Here is a 24,249-nt window from a genome sequence, read left to right on the forward strand (position 1 = left end):
TGTTGGCCTTAATTGAGGGATTGCCTGCCACCTCTCTCACTACACAGGTGATCTGTGTATGATTTCTGGATCAAGGTAGAGCCGCCAAGGCCAGTGATGGATGGCCAGTCAGGAGGAGGGACGCATATGATATATAATAGGGTATCACAGAGAGGGTATGAGCACATGGCACATTGTGAACTACCTGAAACATGGGCATACCTGCTCAAAGGTCTCCCCTAATTCAGTCTCAGAAAAATGGCCACAGTAATTATATTTGCTAATATATCACAATTTGTTTTTAGCCCTGCTGTGAAACATCCAAAAACGGCTCTTAAACAACAACAACGAGCTCGCTCTCTCAGTGCAAAAAAATCTAAAGCTGCATTACTAACAGAAGGCCATTGTGTTGCGGCATTAAAGGGTTTGCTAGAAGAATTTGTGCATAAGTTTGTGTATGTGCAACATCAGGGTTGGGTGCACGGATTTGCGTACACGTGTTAGAAAAATCATTTTCGACTATAATCCTAAACCTTGCACTTTCCCTCGAAGAAAATTGCCCTCTGCGAGAGGTGCACCAGGCATGTGATAAGTGCCTCGCCTGCAAATAAGCATGTAGCCTACATTCCTAAGCCCCAACATCAAAAAGGGCTTCATACAGCAAGCAAAAGGCTGCATTTTTATGGAACGGTAGCATTTGGTTTGAATTGCTCAGCATTATATTCCGCAAAGCATTGTAAGGATAAAAAAAAACTGTGATGATATATGACAAATGCAGGGTATCTCTGAATCTATATAATAGCTTGTCAAAAAAAAGCAGAAAAAAGTGATGACAGTTATTCTAAGCCAAGCACATAAGCAGTGGAACAGAAAGGACAACAGTTTGTTGCCTTTAAAAGCACATTGAGTCACACTCACATTAACTGCAGCAACTTTGCCAGCCTGCATTTACTGCTTAGACAGTCTTAATCAATTTAGCATGTGTCAGGCTCTTCCAAACAGAGCCAAGATGGCCCGAACGTCCAAAACATTGGCTGTTTCGGCATGAAGGTCGGGGTGTCACGTCTGCTGACTCTCTCCAGGCCAGCCGGGCTGGCGTCATGCCTGGGCCAGATGGCAACATGTGGCAGAATTACAAGATTGTCAGACAATGAATGTATCCATGACACCAACTGTGCCACATCAAATGCACCAATCATGAGTCGACGAAAACAGTCACTCGCGCAGCGACACACGCAGACATGAGAGGGTGTTCGACTAAAATGGCAAGATGAATCAAAGACCACAGAGGCACTGCTGATTTCTGTAAAGTGTCATAATCAGGCATAATTAAAGCCATTCACAACAAACACACCATTATAATGTTTAATCAATGATGTGAGGCTAAACATAGAAATCTCCAAGAGTCTTGGTGTTACGTCGGCATAAAAAGGCTGTGGAAGCAGCTTGGAATATTAACTTATGGATGGTATGTTACTGCTACAGACAGCAGCAGCAGGTGAGAGAGGCTGAGGCAAATTTTCTCATGTGGCTGCCCTTGCCTTTCCTGTCCTGTGGAGTTAATGCAGCGAGCGCCTCATGCTCACTGTGGCAGACAGCACAGAAGTTAGTCTGGTAAAGTTGAGGCCTGGAGAAAGTCCTTTCCACAGTTTGTCGGGAAAAAAGCTTTATAATTTTGTAACTGATACCGTCATTGTGGAGATAACTTCATTGGAAGCGAGCTACGCAAAAATATTCATCGCTAAGATCAAGACACATACTGCAAAAGGAAATCACGTGCTTCCATGTTCAAGCTTACATAAGTGTATTTAAGAACATATAAAAAGAAAAAAAGGTTAAAAAAATATTATTGTGAACAGCTGTATATATTTCAAGATGATTGCCATCTTGGCAGCATAAGGGAAGATACCAACAGACAATTTTGAGAGGGATATTTGAGAGGGATATTTAGCTAGCTAGCTAGCATCTCAATTAGCTAGCTAGCTAGTTTGCTAGCAGGGGCACTTTTTTTTAAAGCTTTTGAGGTTATATACATGTCTCATTGTTTGGTTTTAAACTGTTGTAATGACTTAGGAATTTAGTATTACAATCAGAGGCAGGGTATCATTTGTCAAGAGGGGTCCTTTTATTGTTTGTTGTTTTTTCCCGGCACGGTAGTAAATCATGAACTAGAGGGATCTTATATATTCTGAAAGCTGTTAGAATATTTATTACATCAATGTAATGTTTATAGAATAATTATGAACTATTAATTACGACTAGAAGATTCCAAAACTTAATCATAACCACAGTTTACGAGAACATTTCAATGTGTTTTTTTAAATTAAATTAATATGCATAATAATCTCATATATTCCTCTTCACAGACAGGCGATCAAACTAAACATAAAAATACAAATAGCATGTCATGCCAGATTTAAATTTCACTCCCACTTAACGTTGCTGCGAGAGTAAGAAAACAGTCTGCTTTGATAATGGATATTTTCTGATTTCCTGCGGAGCACTGTTTGCAGTGCGTTGCCTCTCTTTTACCCACAATTTGCAAAGTTACAGACAGTAAATGAAGCAACTTTATTACATTTACTGAGATCTGCTCAGAAATTTGTAGCTTGAGAGTCAATAAATATGTGAAAATGACTCAGCTCTGTAACCTGTTCTACAGCATCTTGGGTCGCAAGTTAGGGTTGATCTGTTCATTCAAGAATGTATCTGCTTTGTCACTACAGCACTATTGTAAAGCCAACAAATGCACAACTCATTACACCGAATTCCAACATCAGCCATCAGCTTTTGTGTGTCTTCTGATGCTCTGAATCTACTTTATTGTTCTTTTATTTAGTTAATGGCAGTCTTCTCTTTGAAACAGTGATCCTTAGTGGCTTAATGAATAGTTAGAACAGAACTACACAGTGTCATTTCTGTTGTCTCTACTGCGTTGGATGAAAACCCTCAAAGTAAAAGTCAGTTTTTGACTGTTGTTTGCGCTACATGCAGTGCCAAAAATCAGAAGCGAGGTTAAATATATTTAACCCCAGTATACACTCCAATATATAGTGAGAACACAGTAGCATCAAAATACAAACGATAATTAGTTATCGTGTTTGTTTATCTAAAGGAGGTCTTTTTTAAGTGAATAATATGCTAACATGTCGTTTAGCATGTTAGCATAATTACCTTTGCTGATTAGCGTAAAGTCCAGCTGAGATGGGTCGTACTAGTTGAAACTGTTAGTTAAAATATGTTTGATTTGGTATTTTCTAAGCAAGGTACAAACCTAAAAACTGGTATATTTCCAAATGAACCATTTCAGGATCTGTTTCAGGATTATTCATTAGCACTTTGTTGGATGAGAACCAATGACAGTAAACATAAAGCAGTTGAGAGAAGGAGTAATTGTTTTCAGTTGTTACCCGTGGCAGTCCTTCAGTAAGAAAATTGTCCATGTGATGGGACATATTTGGTTTCATTGGAACATCAATTTTTTCAAGGATTTCTTTTTTTTTCTCTTTTGGCTGCCTGGTCTGGTCTTCAACTAACAGCGGTGACACTAATTTCATGTAGCTCCTCAACTTGCTGGGCGGCAGTCTTTGTAGTCCTGAAACAATCCCGTGAAGTCTGTCCTTAGTGAAGGAGATGATTGAGCTGAATCGCAAAGTGATGGAGGAGGTGAAAAACACTACAAAAGGTGAATTTGAAGCGCTGGCTGATGGATAGTTGAGAGTCAGCTACTGTCAGATCAACATGCTCTAGAGAGGTTGCTTTGGCCTTTGTAATATTTTCCATTTACCACCATGTTTTTTTTTTAAGTTCATGCTTGCATGCATGCTTGTGCTACTAACCATTCATGTAGTGTTATCCTTAAGCTTTATTTTCATTTATGCTTTAAAAATATTAACACAGCAAATTTATTTCAGCTGTCCTCACATAATCAGCATTGAATACGATCATGAAAAGTGATAACAGAGCTTTTATGTCTGCCTACTAAAAGATACACTTTCTACTGCAAGTTAATGAAATTAATTATCAGACGAGCACACTTGTGCATGGATCATCTGTCTTTACAAATATCCTGTCTGGATCAAAATACTGGTCGGCTTGTTGAGGAGGCTGCAAGTGGACAATTAAGTGAAGCTCACAGCCAGTGTGCACATCCAACCTAATTTGTAGATTTTTTAAATTGGACACATTTTTTAAGGTTGTAATGTGGTTTTGGCAATTCCAGTCATCATCCCCCTGCCCCAACCTACTCCCCCCGTAATATGTGCTGTACCCTGGGCATACGGCAATGGAGCCCCAGCTGTGGGTCTGGCCATGTATCTGCTGCTCTGTTGCCCATATACCATGCTCCACTGCTGTGGCAGGTCAGGCATGCTCGTGGAAGTGGAAGCACAAGTGGAAATGAGCTTGTGTTAGTGCGATCAGAGAATGGCACCTTTCTGTAAGCGCTAACAGGCACTGTGATCATGACACTGGATCAAATTTCAGAAGCTCATGTTTGCAGGAAAAGGAAGAGACTACATCGGCTTTTGACTCTCTAGTGTTCTGTGGTTCATCGAATCATTTGTTCTGGGCTCGCTGAATGACAACAATGACTCAGAATGAACTACAACTAACACTTAGCATTTCTTTTTAGCTTAAAAACAACTCACATTGTTGCATCAAAAGGATTCAAATCCTCATTTTCCACACTTTCTCAGCTCGTTCATCGTTGTGCTTTTCTCTGACAGATGTCTCCAGGTTCCCTCTTTGTGCATCCTCACCGGACTAGCAAATTAATGGAAGAAACAATGCAATACAGCTGCGAGTACAGACTAATTTGTGTGCAGTGAAGTGGTATGCCGATGCTGATTCAAACAATGTGGTTGTGACTATCCTGCCATCTTAAAATTAGGCTACTCGTGAGAGACAACCGTGTGGAAGCTAACAGCCAGTGCTTTATTCAGATTAAGTCTGTATCCTTCTAAATGTTTCCTTACTCTGGAGCCCATTCAATCACTCTTTCATTCCTCGATCAGTCTGTTTATCTGACGTTTATATTTGCTCTGCAACTCCATCCATTCACTTAATGCAACATTTTACTATCTATATTTATGCAGCAGACTCTTTGGAGGGCAGCCTGTTCTGCAACAGCAGCCAATAACACAATCAAACACTTCTCACTGGAAGTCTGCTGCTGAGACTTTGCACTTGCAAGTTTCTACATGACAGAAATGTGTGACCACTGCGTATAAACGCCGAACCATCTCATATAAAAAGCACATAACACCGCTCTAAGGTCCTTAACTACGACATATTACATTTTGGACAGTCATGCATCGTCAAAAGTGAACGCTGTAAGTACGGCCACTGAAAGAATGAATGCATTACAGGGTGTGCTGGAGCGCGACTCGATGTGTAAAAAAAAAAAAAAAGATTTTGAGAAAAGTAGCAGCCAGCTAAAGAAAATAAATTAAACTGGCAAGCGGCAGGTAGAATAAAGCTCCAGAGGAGAAAGCAGGAGTAAGGATTTCACAGTCAAATAACTTGTGACATTTTTGACTGGAGCTGTTGATGAGATAGCGCAAAGAATTACCTTGGTGTGTCAAAACAGGTTCTTTTTCTCCGTTTTATGCTTCCCAACAAGCACCAATTTATAAAAAGAACAATGGAGTGGAGAAATTAGACTTTTCAAAAGAGTTCTGGGAAGTTTAATGTGAGCAGTCACTTGTTCCTTTTTCAAAGTCAACAGCCAGACTGAATAAAAGCCCTAAGCCTGTGGCTAAAGAATGTGCGGAAAAACTCTCCAGTTAAACAGAAAATGTGCGACGCGCCTAAGAATTTAAGACAATAGAATTATTATTTCTGTGCCTATTGTTACATGTGATGAAAGAAAACACATCGTATGAATGCTAAAAATGGTGCTTCAATTTATGCTAGGCACAGTTTTTAATAGTCATCTGTCTGCAGTACGTCGCCATGTGTTAAACTGTGCTTCGCTTCCAATTTGGGACGAATCAAAATACACTGAGCACCATACCCCACAGCCAATTGCCACTAGCCCACACACTCTTTAAGTATAAATGCATATGTTTATCAGTGTTTGACCAAAATCTGCCAAAAACAAGACGTGCCGTGCCAAGTTGTTCTTCACGCAACACATAAAAAAAGTGTCAGTCGGGACAAAGACGCTAATAAAAAGTTTAAAAATAGCTGGTGTGAGATCAAAAGAGTCATTAGTAAAGTAAAATCACTCATCGCCTAGGGTAGGGGTGTCAAACATAAGGCCCGGGGGACAGAATCAACCCAACTTCGACTCCAATCTGGACGGCTTTTTAGGAAAATGTGAAGGAGTTCAAAGATCTTGACATTTTAACTGTATTTTCATCAATTTTAAGCTTGAATTGTCATTCATGCTACACCAAAGTAATTAAGTAACAGATAAACAATTAAAGGGTTGGAAATTCTAATTTTTAAGAAATTTACATTTCTTACAGTAAGTTCAAAGTAGAGTGCATCTGGCCCTTGATGTAAATTCAGTTTGATATCCCGGTAGGAATGTCAGATCGTATAGCAATGAGCTCACTGTGAACCCAGACAGGTCACTGTTGCATTCAGCTTCCTCATATAGTCGCTTATCCAATATTATGTACTACATGACCGCAAGTGATACACAGTCTATGTGGTTATTGTAGAAGGGAAGGGAGGCAAAGTGTAGTAACCAAATATGATGATTATTAAAGTTCAGCTCATAAACAGTGATTCTGTGACAGCTCAGGGTCTGAAAAAAGACTTCCTTTAGATTTCTGCGAGATTACTTAATTAGATTTTTTTTCATGTTTCTGCTGTTTAGCACGCTCTCAAATATCATATCTTTCAGTGATCTGAATAAATGAATGAGACACATATGCAGTACTTGTCTTGTACGTGCCTTTCCATTAATGTGACTGCATTCAGTGGTGAATGCAATACATAAACGTTAGTAGGTTCAACCTGAAGCCGTCATGACTTTTATGGAAAAGTGACTCATTCAGATGGAATCAGACACATGAAAAGGAGGGCACGTCTGAAAGTCGTTGACATCAGAATGCTTTTACGGCTTATTTTTAATACAGCATTTTTTGTTATCAGCTGGAAATTTGGAATGGGATAGTGGCTACAAAATGAAAGGGTAGTGGATAAAAAAATAATACGCTGGGAGTCACTGGTCAAATTTTGGTCAAACATCGATAAACACACTGGGAATGACACCTAGCCAGAAGGCTAGGATTTTTAGAGTCCGTGCCTACCATCTGAAATTGCATCATTGTTTCATTGCAGAAAAAAAAGTAACAATTCAAATTCAAATTTAATGAGATCCTCATTTCAAATTCTATGCGTGCAAATCAAATCCACTGCTCATGTGATGTTCCTACGCTTTCAGATTCTCTTACACCTTCAAGTCTTTCAGTGCCATTTCATGTATATGAAAAATAAAGAAGCTGGACTTACCTAGCCTGTTATCCAATGCTCCAAAATCAAGAGAGTACTTGACAACGTGGTAATTGTTCCAAACATACAGCAGATTGTCCCTGGGGTTATAATCCACAGCAGCAATGTACTGATAGGAGTTGGGGAAAGGGATGTCCAGGAAGCCGTCTTTACTGAGTTCTGTGTTGTAGATGTAATCGATCTTGTTTCCCGTCGCTTCATTGTCATCATCCTCATATACCGACTTCACCACATAAAGGATTCCGCAAATCATGAAGGCGTTGGATGCCGAACGCTTGTCATACGCCGTGTCCCAGGTCCCCTCAACGCGCAGTGTGTAGGGATTGAGTTGGCTGATCACAATCCGCCCGTTGTTCTGCTCGGTCGCGTAAATCACCCACAGGCCGTTTTCGTCTACAGCCAAATCAATGTCTGATTTCCCTCCCCAGCGGTACGGAGACGTGTCGTGGTAGTTGGCGTTGGCTATGATGGCCTCGCCGCTCTTGATGCGAGTTCGCAGGTCAAACTTGACAATGTTGCGTGTGCGCTCCTTGTTGAAGAAGAGCGCCCCGTCGTAGACCACAAAGCCCGTTCCGTCAACGCGATGCGGAAGCTTGTAGGTCGTTGTCGGCCTTCCAGCGACAAAGTCTTCTTTGGATGAGTATTCGGTCAAGGTGTCCGTGCGGTAGGGTGTCCAAGGCATGTAGTAGATCTTATCCGAAGCTTGAAGAGGATCTTTGCACCAAGCTCCGGACTGGTGGTCCGATTCAAAGAGATGCTCGCTCTGGTACACCCTCCGCAGAAGCCCTGGGCACAGGAATACTGAGGAGCCAAAAATGGGGAAAGACAATTACAGAGTTACATTGGCAGGTATTAAACAGACGAATCAGAGACAAAATTGAACAAGTTTAAATCTGTGTTAAGATGGGCAGTTTTAGAAGAAAAGCAGATAAAAAAAGATTTGCGTGAAGAACACTGATAGTTAGAAATGTTTGGATTTTATTACTAAAATTAAACAGAACACAATCAATAACAAAAAAACCCAACCCACAATGAGCCATTTCATTATTTCCAACAGTGTCTCCAGTGCAGTGAGCACTGCTTTGCTTTCAATTACTTACTGTAGTCTTCAGCTGTTACATATGATACTTCGACTACAGTTACCGGACCCCAGAGGCGAGTAGTTACAATCTGTCTGAATAAAGTGGCTTTGAGTTTGGAGGGAGAGAAGAGTGAATGAAGTCAGGGTTATCTCTGCTGACTTAATGCAGAGCAGAAACGAGTCAGAAGTCACTGATGGAACTTACCCGAACATCACTAACTCGCCCACAGAAACACACACAAATTACCATTTTGGTTCCCTTTAGTTTCAGTTAAGCTTTGCACAACGGCTTCTTTTCACATCCAATTAGATACTGTGCCAGGGAAGAAAATAGGTTTCATTCTTCTCTTTGGTTAAAGCACCCCAGCGACACTTCTTAGTAAACAGCATTAAAGACACAACCCCCCCCCCCAACCTAAAATTTTTTGATAAATAGCTGCACTTCAATTATTGGCCAAGGTAGAGATTTAGGAGAAAGAAAACAAATTAAAGTGACATCATCTGTGTAATGATAGCCCGTCCATTATTTCACCTACATGACATTTTTCAGCCCCGTGACATGATTTACAGCCCCACACACAATAAACTAATTATATGTAAACCGGTTTGTAGTCAGATCTGATAAAGCCAATACAGCTGGAGAGGGTCAATGGTGGAAAGCTAATTTTAGTTCATTATGGATTATCGTGGACTGAGGCAATTATAATTTTCTTTTCTTTCTAAGTAGATTGCATCTGCATATAGAATTACAACAACAACACAGCGTAAGAGTTTAACACTGCAATTAAAATTGTACAAACAATAACACATGTAACAACGAAAGCTAAAACAGCAGACGAAGGAGAAACACAGGCAGAAAAGAAGGCACAATTAAGAGCTTCCCCCACTTTCAACAGGTTTGCTCCAGACGAATATCAGAAATAAAAACGATGTGTGCGAGAAGGCTCTCTCCGCTGTAACAGGCCAGCAGCCTGACAGTGCGCTGACAGCTTCTAGCCGTGGATCCATTGAGAGGTAAAAGCTGCGGGCTCCGTCGAGGAAGAGACAGGGAAGAAAAAAAAAAAAAAAAACACAGAGGCTTCTTTCCCTTGTAATCTCCTAAGATTAAACATGTTGTCTACCTGCAGGTGAAAATGTGGCGAGATGCGTCCTGTTGACATACAGCCTCGGCACACATCTCAGCGGTGCTCAGCTAAACGCTAAGAGGGCCGTTTCTATGGTTGAGAAACACAAGATGCGCTGGGGTACAAGGTCAGAGTCGGCAAGCTTTGTTCTGACAGCACACTGGGCTCTATGGAGGTTGTAAAATATGCTTTTTTGTCGTTTTTAAGGATGCAAGAGATGGAGGAGTGAATGGAAGACATTAGAGGAGCGATACAAAGGCTCACATGGCTTTCATGGGGAACTTCACAACCGTTACCACAGCAGCGCCCGTCACATCGGTAAAACATTTTTTACTCCCCTTTCACCTTCGCTGCTCGTTGTCGTTGCTTCTGGTTTCGCGATACGTCATTAACTAATGACTACAACGAGACCGAAAAAAAATGCATTGCCTCGGCCATTTCAGCAGAGCTCTCGACTCGTTTAATGATTTCAATCCCATCTTTAACTCGAACCCGGCTTTATATTTATGGCGTCGTGCAAAAAGATAATGCGGCGCAGGTATCGAAGCCAAACTCATTCCATTTCTGCGGTTTGGCTTCGATCCATCTTTATTGTTAACATCTGACAACGAACAAATTCTCCAGGTCGTGTTAAAAGGTAAGACTACAAACACGGTACAAAGCTCCTGGGGCACAAGTGTAGCTTTAGCATATGTTTTGCAGCATCATACAGTGCTGATAAGGTAAGAATACAGCTGCTCTGATTTATCCCTAGTATTGACTCTTTTTAGTCCCTGAAGGTTATAGTCATCATCATGTTAGAGCTATAATGAAAAATGCTGACAGCTTACTGGACAAGCTATTGATCAACCTGTATAGCCCTCTGCTTTAATATTATGCAGCTGATAACGCAGAGCTGGAAGAATTTTCAGTTATTACAGGGAATAAAAACACGCCGGGGTTATGAGATTTCAGCAGCGAGGAGGTTTGCGATGGCTTGGATATCATAACCCGTGTGGTTGATACTGCTGATGAACAAGAAGTGAAGGCACGGGGTCGGAAGGTTAATTAATATTTTGGACGCTGCCGTACATTAAATTCCCTAACGGTGTTTCATGGAAAAAACAGATATTCCCCATGAAATGCATGTTGAGCCACAGTAGCGAACAACACAATGGTCCTACGAAAAGTTGCCGTAGCGGCCCGTCACCGGCAAATAGCAAGCGCGTGCCCAAATGGAAATGCAAGGTGACAAAGACAAAGAAAAGTTGTTGGTATTTAGTTACCTTTTTGTTCCACTTCTATTTTTTTAGGCATGAAGGGGAGAGAGAAAGAAAGAAAAAATACAAAGAACAGGTTAACATCGTGATCACTGTCTTTATTTTCCAGAAACTCCAAGAGAAACATGGGTTAGTAACAGAGGGACACACAAAATTTGATCTTCAGTTGTTTTTTTTGTTTGTTTTTTTTAGAAAGCAGACAGTGTTGCGCCTCATATGAGCCTGCTGGAAAAAGACAGATTAATCAACTCTGAAATTGTGGTAGAACATGCTCTGGGTTTTTGCACTGACGCCTGCACAGCAACAAAAAACAGAGACATCGCTGTGGGGATGGGAATGTATGAGACGAGGCAGGGCTTTTAGAAAAGCCATAAAAAACATTTCAACATATTGTCATTTATAGATGGCAGGTTTAAGCTGAATGCTTCTATCAGTTTAAAGCTTATAGTTAGAGCAGGATCAGGTGACCTCGACCCTCCCTTAGTTATGCTGACCTAGGCTAGAACCCTTCCCGGGGTACAAACAAGGCAAAGGGTCATTCACTTCACATCATCATCGTCATCAACTATCAACAAATCAACCATATATACCCGTATTTACCTGCACATATACACCTCTCATTCACCATGCCAGTTTTTCAGGATAAATATGAAAATCCTGTAATAATAATAATAATAATAATAATAATAATAATGATAATAATAATATAACGTATAACTATCCGCTGTGACTTGGAAACACTTGTTTTTAGAAATAAACCACAAGAAAGGAAAATGTATTCTTATTTCCATTAAGTAATCTACACTAAAAAAGTCAAGTCAAGTCAAGTCAAGTTTATTTATAAAGCACATTTAAAAACAACCAAGGCTGACCAAAGTGCTGTACAATAAAATACAAATATAAAATACAATAAAACACAAATACATAAAACACCTCACTGATAAAACAATAGATTAAAACAATAAGTTAAACCTTACTAAAGGCCAATGAGAAGAGGTGAGTTTTAAAAAACCAATAATCCAACATTTAACCATGTTAATCTACTTAAATTGACCTAATTCTCCATATACAGCACAATGTGCAGCATTTCTGTTTAACTTAAGTAACTTCTCTTAGCTTTGATTTCTGTATTTTGGTACTAAATAAAAAGCAATTGAATTTTCTCCAGTCATATAAAATGTTTACATATTGTAGACATTTTAAAATGCTATGATAATTAGAAACTTCTGAATTCTTCAGAAATGTTTTAACCATTTTCAAGTTTGTTCATGCGAAAAGAGAAAATAATCTGTCCAACAATTGAGCCACTGCAAAACACCACACATTGATTCAGCTCCTAAACTAATAATCAGACACTCATAACCTGAACAGACTGATGACAATAATGATGATTACCGTATACGATACCTCCCCTTATTCAATGGGATGCAGCAGATGATGTAAATCATTCTAAATTGACTGGTGCGACTGTTATTAGATTATTATAATGGATGACGTGCTGGATATTGATTTCACTTGGACTGAGATCGAGATTTAAATCTGCATAAACACATTCTTATTGACACACACTTGAAACATTGACATATTTCCAAACACGTTACCATTTGCACGGCAGACAGAGAGCAACATTAGTATTAAACTGGTGTTTTATTAGTGGTCATCAGTGTTGAGGTAGTTAGATGACTAAGTAAAGGAATAATGTGTTATAGCACTACTCGTTACTTTAAAAAAAAGTGCTTATGTTACTTAATTACTCTCTGGAGTAAGTAACGCACTACCTGCTGCATTACTTTTGCATTACTCTGTAAAATCAGTTAATAATAAAACCCTACAGCTAGAGTCTCATTAGCACAAATCCCTACCCTAATGAGGACATATATACAGTCTTTCTTCTAATGCAAAGCTGACAACAAAATCAATCCACTGAAATTCTACTGTAGAAATGGAGGCTACAATACTAATGCTGACCACTGCCTGTTTTGAAGATCAGCCTCAGGCGGCTGGTCTGGGGTCAGCATACTTTCAGCTTTAACATCATTCTGGGTGTTTGGCTAGCTTTGTGTTAGCATGCTATCTGCAGAGATCTTTGCAGAGAATTGAAGTTATGTTAGCAGTGTAATGCAACTGTGTCTGTCTTGGATGCAGTTTGCATTTACTGTCACACCCTTGTTCTTTTGTGCCATTAAAAATTAAAAGCGATGCCCTTAAAAACTGAAATCAGGTGATTGTAGTGCAAGCGTGAAGAAAGAAACATGCCTGTGCTGCTGTAAAATGTCATCTGATTGTAGCTCATTGTAGCCTGTTTTACCCAACACTGGTGGTCACCTAGCATGTTCAAATCTATTATTCTCAGCCTTTCTATCTACCCAAAAAATATAAAAATAAATGATTTAAATAATAAAATTAAAAACCTGCTAGCTAAGAGATGCTAAATCACACAGAAGAGCTAAGCAGATCAGCAGAATCAAGTGATTAATTCACTCCAAGAGATCTCTCTCGCATTAGCATTATCCACTGTGAATAATAACTCCATGTACTTCTGAGTTCAGCTTCATCACGGTGACTTCAGGCAGGAAAATATGTTTCTCACTGATCTACTTCTGTTACTCAATTCAAACGTTAAGTAGCTCATTTCAAATTTAAAGTAAATTTATGTATTCAAGTGGGAGCTTGAGTGACCTATTTTTTTAAACATGACTCCTGCAAGAGTAAGGGAAAAGCAAGAGCTGTTTGCAGTCTACATCTAAACAAGCACACCGAAAGCCTGCTGAAAACAAACTACTGAGCCTATTACATCTTAACTCTCTATATAATTCTTTTTTCCATGAAGTGAACAAGCCTTTTATGTCAGACATGGCGTTTTGTCAGTCTCCTTCATTCGTAGTTGGCGTTAGCATCCACCCCGTGCGCCTGCTCCTGTCCCTTCCCCTTCAGTAATCCTGGTTCTAATAAGAGAGGATTAACCTCTGTTACTAGGGCTTACAAGAGTCCTCTCCTCCAAATGGAGAGTGCAACAGAGTGAGGTATGGAGGTCAGTGGGCAGGGGGCAGGTGGGGTAAAGTTTGAAAGATGGGAAAGTTATTAGAGGAGAACAATATTAATGAAGGCACTGAGCCAACGAAAAGGAGCGAGAACGAGGACGGAAAGAGCACGAAGGACAGGAAAACAACGGGGAGGGGAGAGGCTTGAACAAGTCGTCTGTGTTTGTCAGATCATAAACTGGTACAGCACAGCACCTCATTAACAGAAAACACTCCAGCTGTCACTGCAACACCACAAGTCCATACCAAGCGCGAGCAACCATTGCTTCGGGCTGCATGTGAATCGCTGTTACCGACACCCCAAATTTGCCAATAACTCTGAACAGCATGCGGACCCCATAGATCAAATCAAAGTAAACAGCCAAACGCTACCCGATCAAAGCCTCCTCACCTCCCGTGAGCAATGGCCACACAATGGGGACCGCGGGGAGGCCGGCGTTTCTGATTGAGCGATTGCTAACAGCGGCGAGGCGAGAGGAGGGTAATGATCTAAAGAAAAAGGCATTAGTGGCGGGGATGTGAGAAGCGGTATACAACGCAATCATCGGGGGAGACGGTGTGAGGAGGGAGTAAAGGATGTGGATGAAATCCCTGACAAGGAAATACGCCACTCCCTGGGCGAAGTCCAGCACGGCGGCCCTTTCGCTCGACCGGACGACACCGCCAGATGCAACAAGGTCACCCATCAGAACGCTCGAACCAACTTGTCCTTGTTGTGTCGACTCATGTTTCACCGTGGACAGTACAGACTGAGATATATACCTGCGATATGCGCCTTGGACATACTCAGTCACACACACGCAAGAGAAACAGCGGGGAAAAGCAGAGATGGAGAATTGATTCATTTGAAAAGCTTCTTTACTCCACCGCACCACCCCCATTGTGACCTTAATACGATTTTGGTCACGGCTGTCACTGAGTCACTAAAAAGCACTTAGCTCTCTCATCTCTTTCTTTTCTCTCTCCCTTCTCCTCGCCTTTTTTCCTCTGTCCCCACTTTCACGTCTGAGAAACTATCAAAAAAAGTGCGCACAGATCAAAAAACATAAGGGTCCTTCCAGATGAAACATGGACCCGGCGCGGAGCCGTCGCATAAAAGAGGCCCTCGAGCATCATATTCATTGACTCGACAAAATAAAAATGATCCTTTGCCTGTACCCTATATTTGAAACATTTGATGGAGCCTTGTCCCGATGGCTTCGGAGGGCTATTCGTGAGTTATATACAGCGCTGTGTGTCAGTATTATTCACTATAATATCTGGTATTATTATGGCTTAAAAATTAAGCTTTTAACTGTAGCCTTTACTCTGCATTTTGATGGTCGAGCTTTTGTAGGTCTTTTTACAGCCAGAAGTTACCATCTGTACCATGCTGGACTGCTCAGCTTTCAGCCAGCTAACTTGATTAGCAAGCAGCAGCAAACTGTGCTAGGTAGCAGACTAAGAAAACACCATTATGTCTGTCACCAAAACAGAAGCCCAAACTTCTTGGATGGTCTATGCCACACAGCGTGCCATGTCATTTGTCAGATTAGTCCCCAACACAGCAAAGGCAGCTGAGAGGGCGAGTTCAGTGACTGGAATTAGAGGAGGTGAAGCCCAGCAGTCAGCACACCAGTCAATCAGGTGGCCACGAACGTAAATTTAAGCCTTAACACTATCAAAACTGACGAGTTATTTAAAAAAACTCCACCGCCATCCAGCTGTTATGAAGGGGGGAACTACCCATAGGGACCAAAGCTATTTTTTTTAAAATGCTGCTAAGTTGGTTGTTTAAATATGGCCGTCCTAGAAGCTTGACTCCCTTTGTGTTTTTCATCTGTTTTATTAAACTAATTTAAATGTCGTCTTGATGCACGCTCAATCATCCAGGTAAGTAAATCCCTCAAAGTCGATTCTGTTCATATAAACGTAGCGTTTTGTGGGAGAAACGTTTTGTCACTCATCCAAGTGACTTCTTCAGTCTCAGCTGACTGCAGGTTTCCCCAATCTTATAAAAAGTGATCAAGGAATTGACCTCCCAGCCCGCTGTTCCTTCAGTGATGCTAGTTTCAGTTATTGTGCAAATGTACTGTTTATAAGGTTGGGGAAACCTGCAATCCGCTGAGCATTGAATGTCATTTATATGCTTACAGTTGGGGAGATAATAATTAGATCCGCTGCTGAATTTGTAATTGTGCTCACTTTTTATGGTAGTTTCATTTTAATCAACCAAAAATCCAGAAAAAAAACATCACCTGTTGGCATGGGTTTGCCAACAGATAAAACTTTATCTGAGATACATTTTTTAAAAATGTAACACGTTGCCTCAAACAGCTACGTGCTGGCATACCTGGAGGCAGCCCGGTGCAAGCAGGATAATCTTTTAGCCACAGAGAAGTATGGGTGGAGCAGTTTGAGGTTGCAATGCCTGGCTTTAACACACCACAATGCTCCCACTCACTTCCACAACCTGATTTATCTAGGGACTGGTCCAGGGTTAGATAACCAGTTGACTCACTAATCTGGGAACATCGGAAACAATTACCCAGTGGGCCGTGAGCACGCTACATGCAAATAATTAGCTATTGTGCTGTGAAGAAGACAAAAACAAGCAGAAACATTAGCAAGATGGCTGAAACAAACCGGAAACCTATGTACGGCTTAAAAAGATTCACGTTACCGAGCACTAGCTGTTTATCTTTCAAAACATGCCACAGTTTGGGGGATATAAACTTCACCTTGAGTTATGTAAGTCTAACAGCTGAACATTGTGCAGTCAGCGCAGGTCAATGTTTAAGGTTAATCAGTCACTGCTCTGCCACTAGGTTAAGTCAAACATCCACCCATTAACTTTCTTCCGCTTACCCAATGCAGAGTCAGCTGTCACAGGCCACAAGGCGAGGTAGCCCCTAGACTGGTTGCCAGTCTATCACAGGGCTAAACCATACATTTAGACCAGAAAGTGTAGCTGTAGCCATGCCTCCCCTAAATTGTTCTGATGTAGCGGTGGCTGGATCTAAGGTTTGTTTTTTGCACAGGGCGCACTGAATATATTTTCATAACATTACAGGAAAGCAAAAGGCAAACTTGATCATCTAATCACGGCGATGAAGTCACTTTGCAGAGCATGCATGCTAATGCAGAAAGCACCGCAGACACCGCCGTGGTTGGCCATTTTGCTAACAACCTCCCCTCCTCCCCCTAAATCCCCCATTGGCTACAAATGAGGGCAGCAGCTGTTCGTAACAATGAAAAACTTAAAGGAAATGCAATAAGGTTTTTGCTTGTGTGCATATACATATTTCAGTTTTGACAGTTTAGATAATATGATTATATGCACCCCACCGCTCAGCAATACCATACCCTATAAAATTCAATTTTAAAGCCTCTGTGTAACACAGACCTTACTTCATTTTTCCCCCACAAGATTTCAAGTATAATTTCCACCTGACAGGTTGCTGTGCAGACCTCTCACAGCCCACGTCCTGCAAACGGCGAGCAGCTAACAATGGGGATCTTTAGCCGCTGCGAGCGCATACACGCTGTCATGTGAGCGGCAGCTGTATGGATTTTCATTTGAATAATTAATGCTTCCCAATTTCACACTAATGGTTGAGAGGTATCAGAATGGTATCATTAGCCACTAATAGAGATTCATGGCAGAATGGCAGCAATATTTTTTGCAATACGGCCCCCCCAAACACCCCACCCTGACACACTCCCGTTCTCCCCCCCCCCGTCTCAAGCAGGGAGTTGCAGAGAGCAAAACCCTCAACTCCATCCCATCAGCTTTTTAATTAATGACACAAATTACAGGGCTTTGAATAGCATGTGCCTAAGGATGGGGGAGGACACGCAGGCGGCCATCTCTCTTTCTCTGAATTCTCTCTTCATCTCTCTCATTTTTTCCCTATCCCTTCCCTCGCCTGCCGCTCATGAGTCTCCCATACCATCATTACAGGTTCCATTTCTCAACAGCCCTCTTTTTTTTTTTTCTTTCAACCACTTGTCTGCTCTCTTTGTGCTTCCTTCTGGTACTTATTCAATCTCCTCCCTAGCGTCTCCTTTCTGTCTCCATCGCTTTCTGCCTGCCTCCTACTGGGAAGCAGCTATGCCGTCCTATAACCTTGACAACGCAGGATGCTGTGTGCGCGCGCGCGTCTTCTTCTGTCTGTGCGCGTGTCTGTCTCTCTTTGAGGGACAGGTGCAAGGACTTGGCGCTCATCCAACCTGCTATCCACGTGGGACCGACCAACGGAGGGAGAAAAAATTAAAAAAAATAAAAACAAGGGAAGGCTCAGCAAAACAAAATTAAATACATTTTTATGGAACATAGCAGCAACTGGAGCAGAAATAACCTAATTGCACCTCCTAAAATATGTCTTGATTTTCAAGGACCTTGAAATTATGGAGGAGAACAGCGGGGTGGAGGTGGGGGCGGCGGGGGAGATTGTGGAGGAGAGGCAAACATAACTGTAGTGTTTAGTCTGGTGTGCGGCTGGACGCGGAGGAGCACCAGCCAACAAAGAAAGGGGAAAACAAAAAAAGCTTTGATTAGTAGGGTGATCATTAAAAAGGAGAGACCCCCTGAAGAGACTGATCTCTAATTAGTAATGTATCCTCGACACTTGGCACCCCAGCATCTCTTCAGACATGTGCGCGAGTGAGTGTTTGTGTGGGGCTGTGTGCAGTGGGTGGGTTAACACTGAGATAAAAGCTTTTCTTGTGTTACATAAATGGGTGTTTATGAACATTTCTGCAGCTCTTTCGGCGATTGTGCATTATTTTTTTTTAAACAACATGAAAAAGAAAGGCAACGATGATGCTGTATGTATGTCACTGAGCAAAAACAGCAGCTGCTACAGCACAGGAACCTGATAGATTACAGCAGCTTATTCAGCTATTAGTGGGGGGAAACAGTTTCCACATGTCCAGATTCACCCCTTTAACACGGCCATTTATCCACACCGGTAATCACCGCTTCCCTGTGCAATTATATCGCCTCTCAACTGGGAACATCATATTTTTTTTTCCAGGGGATAATCCCACCCCTAGAAATGCCACTTTCTATTTTATGTTTACCTTTTAACCACCGTGGCAATCAGGCAAACTCTGTTTTAAAATTAGTGGCTATCAATTTCATTTTCTGTACATCTGCATTTGTTTAATAGTAAAAATGTTTTTAGTCAGAGTACCTGGATATATAAACACAAGATTTCAGTTTCACTGTAATATCTACAGTCATGGTAAAAAGTTCACATTAAGGATTTATTAAGACTAGATTATTCTCAGTTGCAGACACCGACATGAACAGCTGGAGACCGAACGGCTGAGTGCTGTAGTTCTTCCTGTTCTACTTCTTTATAGTTTGCTTACCATTTCCAGCAGTGCAATTTGAGTTCTAAGCATCTCAGAAACTATTCAGAAAAGCATAAAGTCAAACATGACTTTTAAAAACACCAGTATAGGCTTATAAGGCCCCGAAGGTAAAAAACTACATTTTCCGCAAAATGACGTCACTTCCGGTTTCGGGCAGGTCATGGCGGACATGCGATAGTTCGCGCTGACTTCTACTCCACCGTAGGAAGTGTTACGACCAGTTGATCAGATCGGCAAAGTGTGTTTCTGGAATATTATGTTTTTGCTGCTGCAAGTGCTTTTTATGCAATTTTTGCAAAGCTATATGTGGAAGGAAACCGTGACCTAGGACAAGCTGATGGCATAAGATGTAAGTACAACTCCTCCGGTTTCATATGCAAAAAAAATTATTGCGCTAGCTTACGTGGTTGCAGAGCTACCGGGATTTAAAAATAGTTACGCAAAACGGAGCGTGCCCGCTCCGACTGGCTTTAAAGGGTTAAGAGGGTAAATAGTAGCCAAGTGCTGCTAGTCAATCCACTCGATTAACTGATCATCAGCAAGTGTTAGCACCTCTATAAAAGCATAGGTTGTGGCAGTTTACTGCTCTGGAACATTCAGATGTGTGTTAACACAATGCCAAGGATGAAAGACATTAAAGTGTTATAAGGCCAAGACTTGTGGAACAATGGTTGTTGAACCGATGAGACCAAAGGTGAGATGTGCCAACACAGCACATCAGCACAAACATCTCAAACCAACCATTAGTCATGGTGGTGGAGGGGTGATGATTTTGGTTGGCTTTGAAGCCACAGGACCCGGACAGCTCAAAGTCCATAAACATTAACTATAAACTCTGTATACCAAAGCATTCAGAGAGCGTGAAGTCAACTTTGGCTAAAACTGACTCATGCAACAGGACAATGATCCCAAGCATAGCAGCAAATCTCCAACAGGAGTCCAGAAAGCTTCATACTGACTGAAATGCTGCGGTGGAACGTTAAGACAGCTGTGTACAAATAAATCCCTGCAAACCTCAAATGAACTGAAGGAGCATTGTAAAGAAGAGTGAGCCATAATGTGGTCTAGCTACATCTGCAAAGTACCAGATGATTTTTAAATGTCCCGGTACATGAGGGCTTGAACTTACACGAGGCTGTACGTTCTTTATACCTCAAATATATATTCATATGAGCTTGTATTTTCTTTTCATTGTTTATATTAGTTTCAAACTGTGTGGAACTTTAAAATGCATCCTTTAGGAAGCTTATTTTCACAAACTGAGACAGAAATCTCTACTTGAGTTGCACATTCATCCATCACACTCTCCAGTTTTACTCCTCTGAAGGGTTTTACCCTGAGTTTCATTCATGGATTATTCAGAGCTGAATTTATGGATTTTTTTTTTATATGACATTTATTTAGTTTTCTAGACTGTGGACAGTAGATTGATTTAACAATTGATCCATTTTAAAACAAAATAAAACAAGAACTTTTCTATGTATTGCCTGCAAACCAGCACATAGTTGGTTGAATGATATCTCATTTCTCTTTTTCACACCAGGCATTTTGAATAGTCGCAACAACAAAATGCTACTATGTTTCTAATAATATCAACTATGTCTTTGTGTCCCACTAAACTGCAACAGTGTGACAGGAAGCCAGCATGAACACCCTAATTGGATGGATTCGATAAAGGGTCCCCCCCCCCAAAAAAAAAATAGCAAGAAGTTTCTGACCAATCAGTGCGAATTCAGGCCACTGCACCAGTGTGAATCTGGAGTGTGAGATATGTGGCAGGAAGTCACAGTCGTCAAAGCATACTGCGTGGGCTGGGGAGTGGTCAGCCATCTCTGAGTGATGAGATGACATTACAGGGCCCCTTCACACATGGGAGGAAGTGGAGCTGTTCGCCCAGGTGGTAAGATTAAAAAAAGAAGGTGTCTGAACAAGCAGTCTAATGCTCGCTGGCATTTCAGCTGGGAGTGAAGAGGGTGTGGTTTGGTGATGTATCTGCTGTCACAGTACTGACTCCCACGCTGGACCTTATGAACGTGGACTAGAGAGCTCAAGGGCGAAACGCCACTGAACTTCCGTACAATCTGCTAAGTAGATTTACAGATAGCATCTAATGGGGCGATCTACTCTTCAAGAAGCTTAAATGTTGCTGCGAGATTATCCGAGGGAAAGAGAGCTGACTGGGTGCTTGTAAGGGAGAGCGCTGACGGTGTAGGAACGCCGAGCGCGAGCAACTAAATCAAATCAGATTTGTGCCTCGACATCACCATTTCTGTTATTAATGATCCAAAATCCTTACATGAGATCACAGCAGCGAGCCGCGCACCCTGTTGAGACGCAGACTCCTGGTCACACAGGTGGTGTTTACTTTAGGTGTAACCGCTGCATTACAGACTCTGCAATCACGCGCATTATAACCAGGCTGCAGTGTAAGCGAGAGCCATGTGTACAGCATCGATTTCACAGTTTAACCTGCCAACAGTGAAGGATAGAGACTGGTAGCAGGTGCTGGGTAAAACCTGCCAAAACAATCTACACCATTATTCAATTACGGGCCCCCAGAACCTGTTAGGTGTGCTGTTATCACTGGCGAAAAGAATTAAAAACCAATTAGGCAAGTTTGAAACGAGAAAAAAACAAAAAGCGAATGGATGAATAAATATGAGAAATTACACCGCAACTTTACGAGGCGTGAGCGCCGGGATTACTGCGCCCCCAATCAAATGAGGGAATCGATTCCATGATCGTATGTCCTGGCTTAGCTTCCAAAGAGTGAGCCGTATCTGACAGGGCTGAGCTGGATCCCACTGTGAAAGGCAGGATTTTACACTGTCCTTATTAGCTGCAAACAGTGGGGGGAACCAGTGGCTTATGTATAGCAACAGACTGCCAGCAGGTTTTTCCTCCTTTGTTCTTCCACTCTCTTCTTGTCTTCTGCCTTTCCGTTTCAGCTCGTCTGCCGAGCACAGTGAAGTGTAAGTTTTGCAAAGTGAACAGTGCAAATACATTTCCCTCATATCCCCTACTTCATCTTTTTTTGTGTTTGTGTGTGTGGGGGGCAGGTGGTGGGAGGGACATGATCGCCTGCCTGGATCATCGAAACTACACAGAAAGATACATGTAATTACCAAAAGAGTGCGGTCGACGTGAGGGGAGGAGGACAAGGAAGACAACCACAGGCTGTCAACGGCAGAGCACTGCAACACAGGTCGGAATCTTGTGCGACAAGACAGGGAAGATGACGGGCCTGCTGAGGAGATCTAAGCGCTTCGTTACAGCCGAGGAAGGAGCGGTGGGTGTGTAGGCGGGAGACGCAGTTGTGTTGACCTCTCATGAGCTCGGCCTTCGGGAGGAGCTGTTAAAGTGGAAGTTACACCGAGAGAAAGACGGAGCGAGCGAGGAAAGAAGGCTGTAATAAGGCACGATGAGAATACGCTTGCATCTCTCCGCTTGGCTGCGGAAAGTCAAGGTGAGAGGGCGGGGCGGAGACAGATGTCAGCCATAAGAGCGCGCTCGTGTTTATGAGTCATCATAAAGGGTCAGCGTGTCACTTGTGCCCGTAGTCAGCCTTGCTAATATGTAAACTGCACAGAGGGGCGTGTGCAATCTGCTGTGTTGCAAAAAGAAAGAGTCGTCGGGCAGATTAAAAATTAGTCATGTTCACAGGACTCTGATGAATTCCTGAGGTAAATACAAGCGCATGCTATTAAGCTTTATTTAGTAAGAGCTTAATATTTCAAATGCAATATGTATAAATTCCTTTTTTATTGTTTCACCTTTATGTCAGCGCTGCTTTCCCACCCTCATCGTTCAACGCGGTGGCATTTCCTCATCCAAGAAACTCGCAGCTCATATCGAATAATTATCCAGACAGCAGCTCAAATGAAAACATGACGGATCGCGCCGCGCGTGCCACAGCGCCAGCACGGGCAAACACTGGCACCCACGACGGTAATTGTTCTAACATTTCTTCCATTACAACTGATGGAGTGGGTCGAATCGCAAATTAATAAAATCAATATTGTATCTGCAACATGTGTCCATCGATTTGGCACAGCCCTCCGCTGTTATTGACAGCGGATCCAATCGCACAATCTCGCCGGCTTATAGAGATGTGGAGAGGACGGCGGTAATTTGTCCTAAAAGGAAAAAGAAAGAAAAAGAAGCTCCTCAAGCAGAAAACAGATAAAAGCTGTCAGCAAAGGTGGTCGGGGAGAAGAGAAGGGGAAGATGAGACTCTGGAGTGAGGGAACAGAGGTGGCAAATAAAGGTAGATAGAGTGGGAGGGGTGGGGGAGGCCAGCGAGAGGACTTAAAGGACGAAATGTTAGAGAAAGTGAGGGTAAAAAAAAAAAAAAAAGAGTATTAGGATTGAGAGGGAGAGCTTGTCAGTGGAATACAGAGAAAGAAGAGTTGGAGTCATGGGTGGCTGCTCCTCTTATTAAACACTCAAATCCTTCAGTCAGTCTCAGGAACTCGGTAAGGAGACTTGTGTTAAAAGCCGATCCACAATTGAGCTGCCATGTCTCTATCCATACCTCATTTCCAATTAACACACAAACCACTTAAATCTATTGTGCTTTTTCTCCTCATCCTCCCCATTGAGACTTATTTTCGCAAGACACGTAGCCATAATCAAACACGTAAGCATGACACACAAATGCGAAGGAAGCACTTTCAGTGTGATTCAGTCCAGCCAAAAGGTTCTGATTGATTCATTTGGGAGGTGTGAAGAGAGTTTACCGGGCCGTCACAGATGAATTCATTCATATCCCGCCACCGAATCCGTTTCAAATGCGTCTCCAGTGACCGCTTGTGATTACACTTTGCTTCCACACTCAATATACAAATAAACTGCTACATGACTGCTGCCATGTTTATGCATTGCCAGCAGATTTCTCGATCTTATGGCCATATCTGGGAGCGATCCATAGTTAAACC

The 24,249-nt window shown here is 42.0% G+C and overlaps 1 protein-coding gene across 7 annotated transcripts in view; it reads right to left on the reverse strand.

The window, feature by feature from the left end:
- LOC146391372 (adhesion G protein-coupled receptor L3) overlaps nucleotides 1-24,249 on the reverse strand; it is a 253,907-nt gene that overhangs the window by 96,628 nt on the left and 133,030 nt on the right. For 6 of the 7 annotated variants that reach the window (XM_084924263.1, XM_084924262.1, XM_084924261.1 and 3 more), the window contains exons 6-7: nucleotides 10,917-10,931; nucleotides 7,447-8,247 (exon numbers count right to left, since the gene is read on the reverse strand). In XM_084924263.1, the coding sequence (XP_084780389.1) occupies nucleotides 7,447-8,247; nucleotides 10,917-10,931 (816 nt within the window). The remainder of the gene's footprint in view (nucleotides 1-7,446; nucleotides 8,248-10,916; nucleotides 10,932-24,249) is intronic. The other variant, XM_084924260.1, reaches the window with a different exon arrangement.

This window comes from Perissodus microlepis, chromosome 3 (genome assembly GCF_051167445.1).
Source record: "Perissodus microlepis isolate ML-2025 ecotype Zambia chromosome 3, ASM5116744v1, whole genome shotgun sequence".
Classification (NCBI taxonomy): domain Eukaryota; kingdom Metazoa; phylum Chordata; class Actinopteri; order Cichliformes; family Cichlidae; genus Perissodus; species Perissodus microlepis.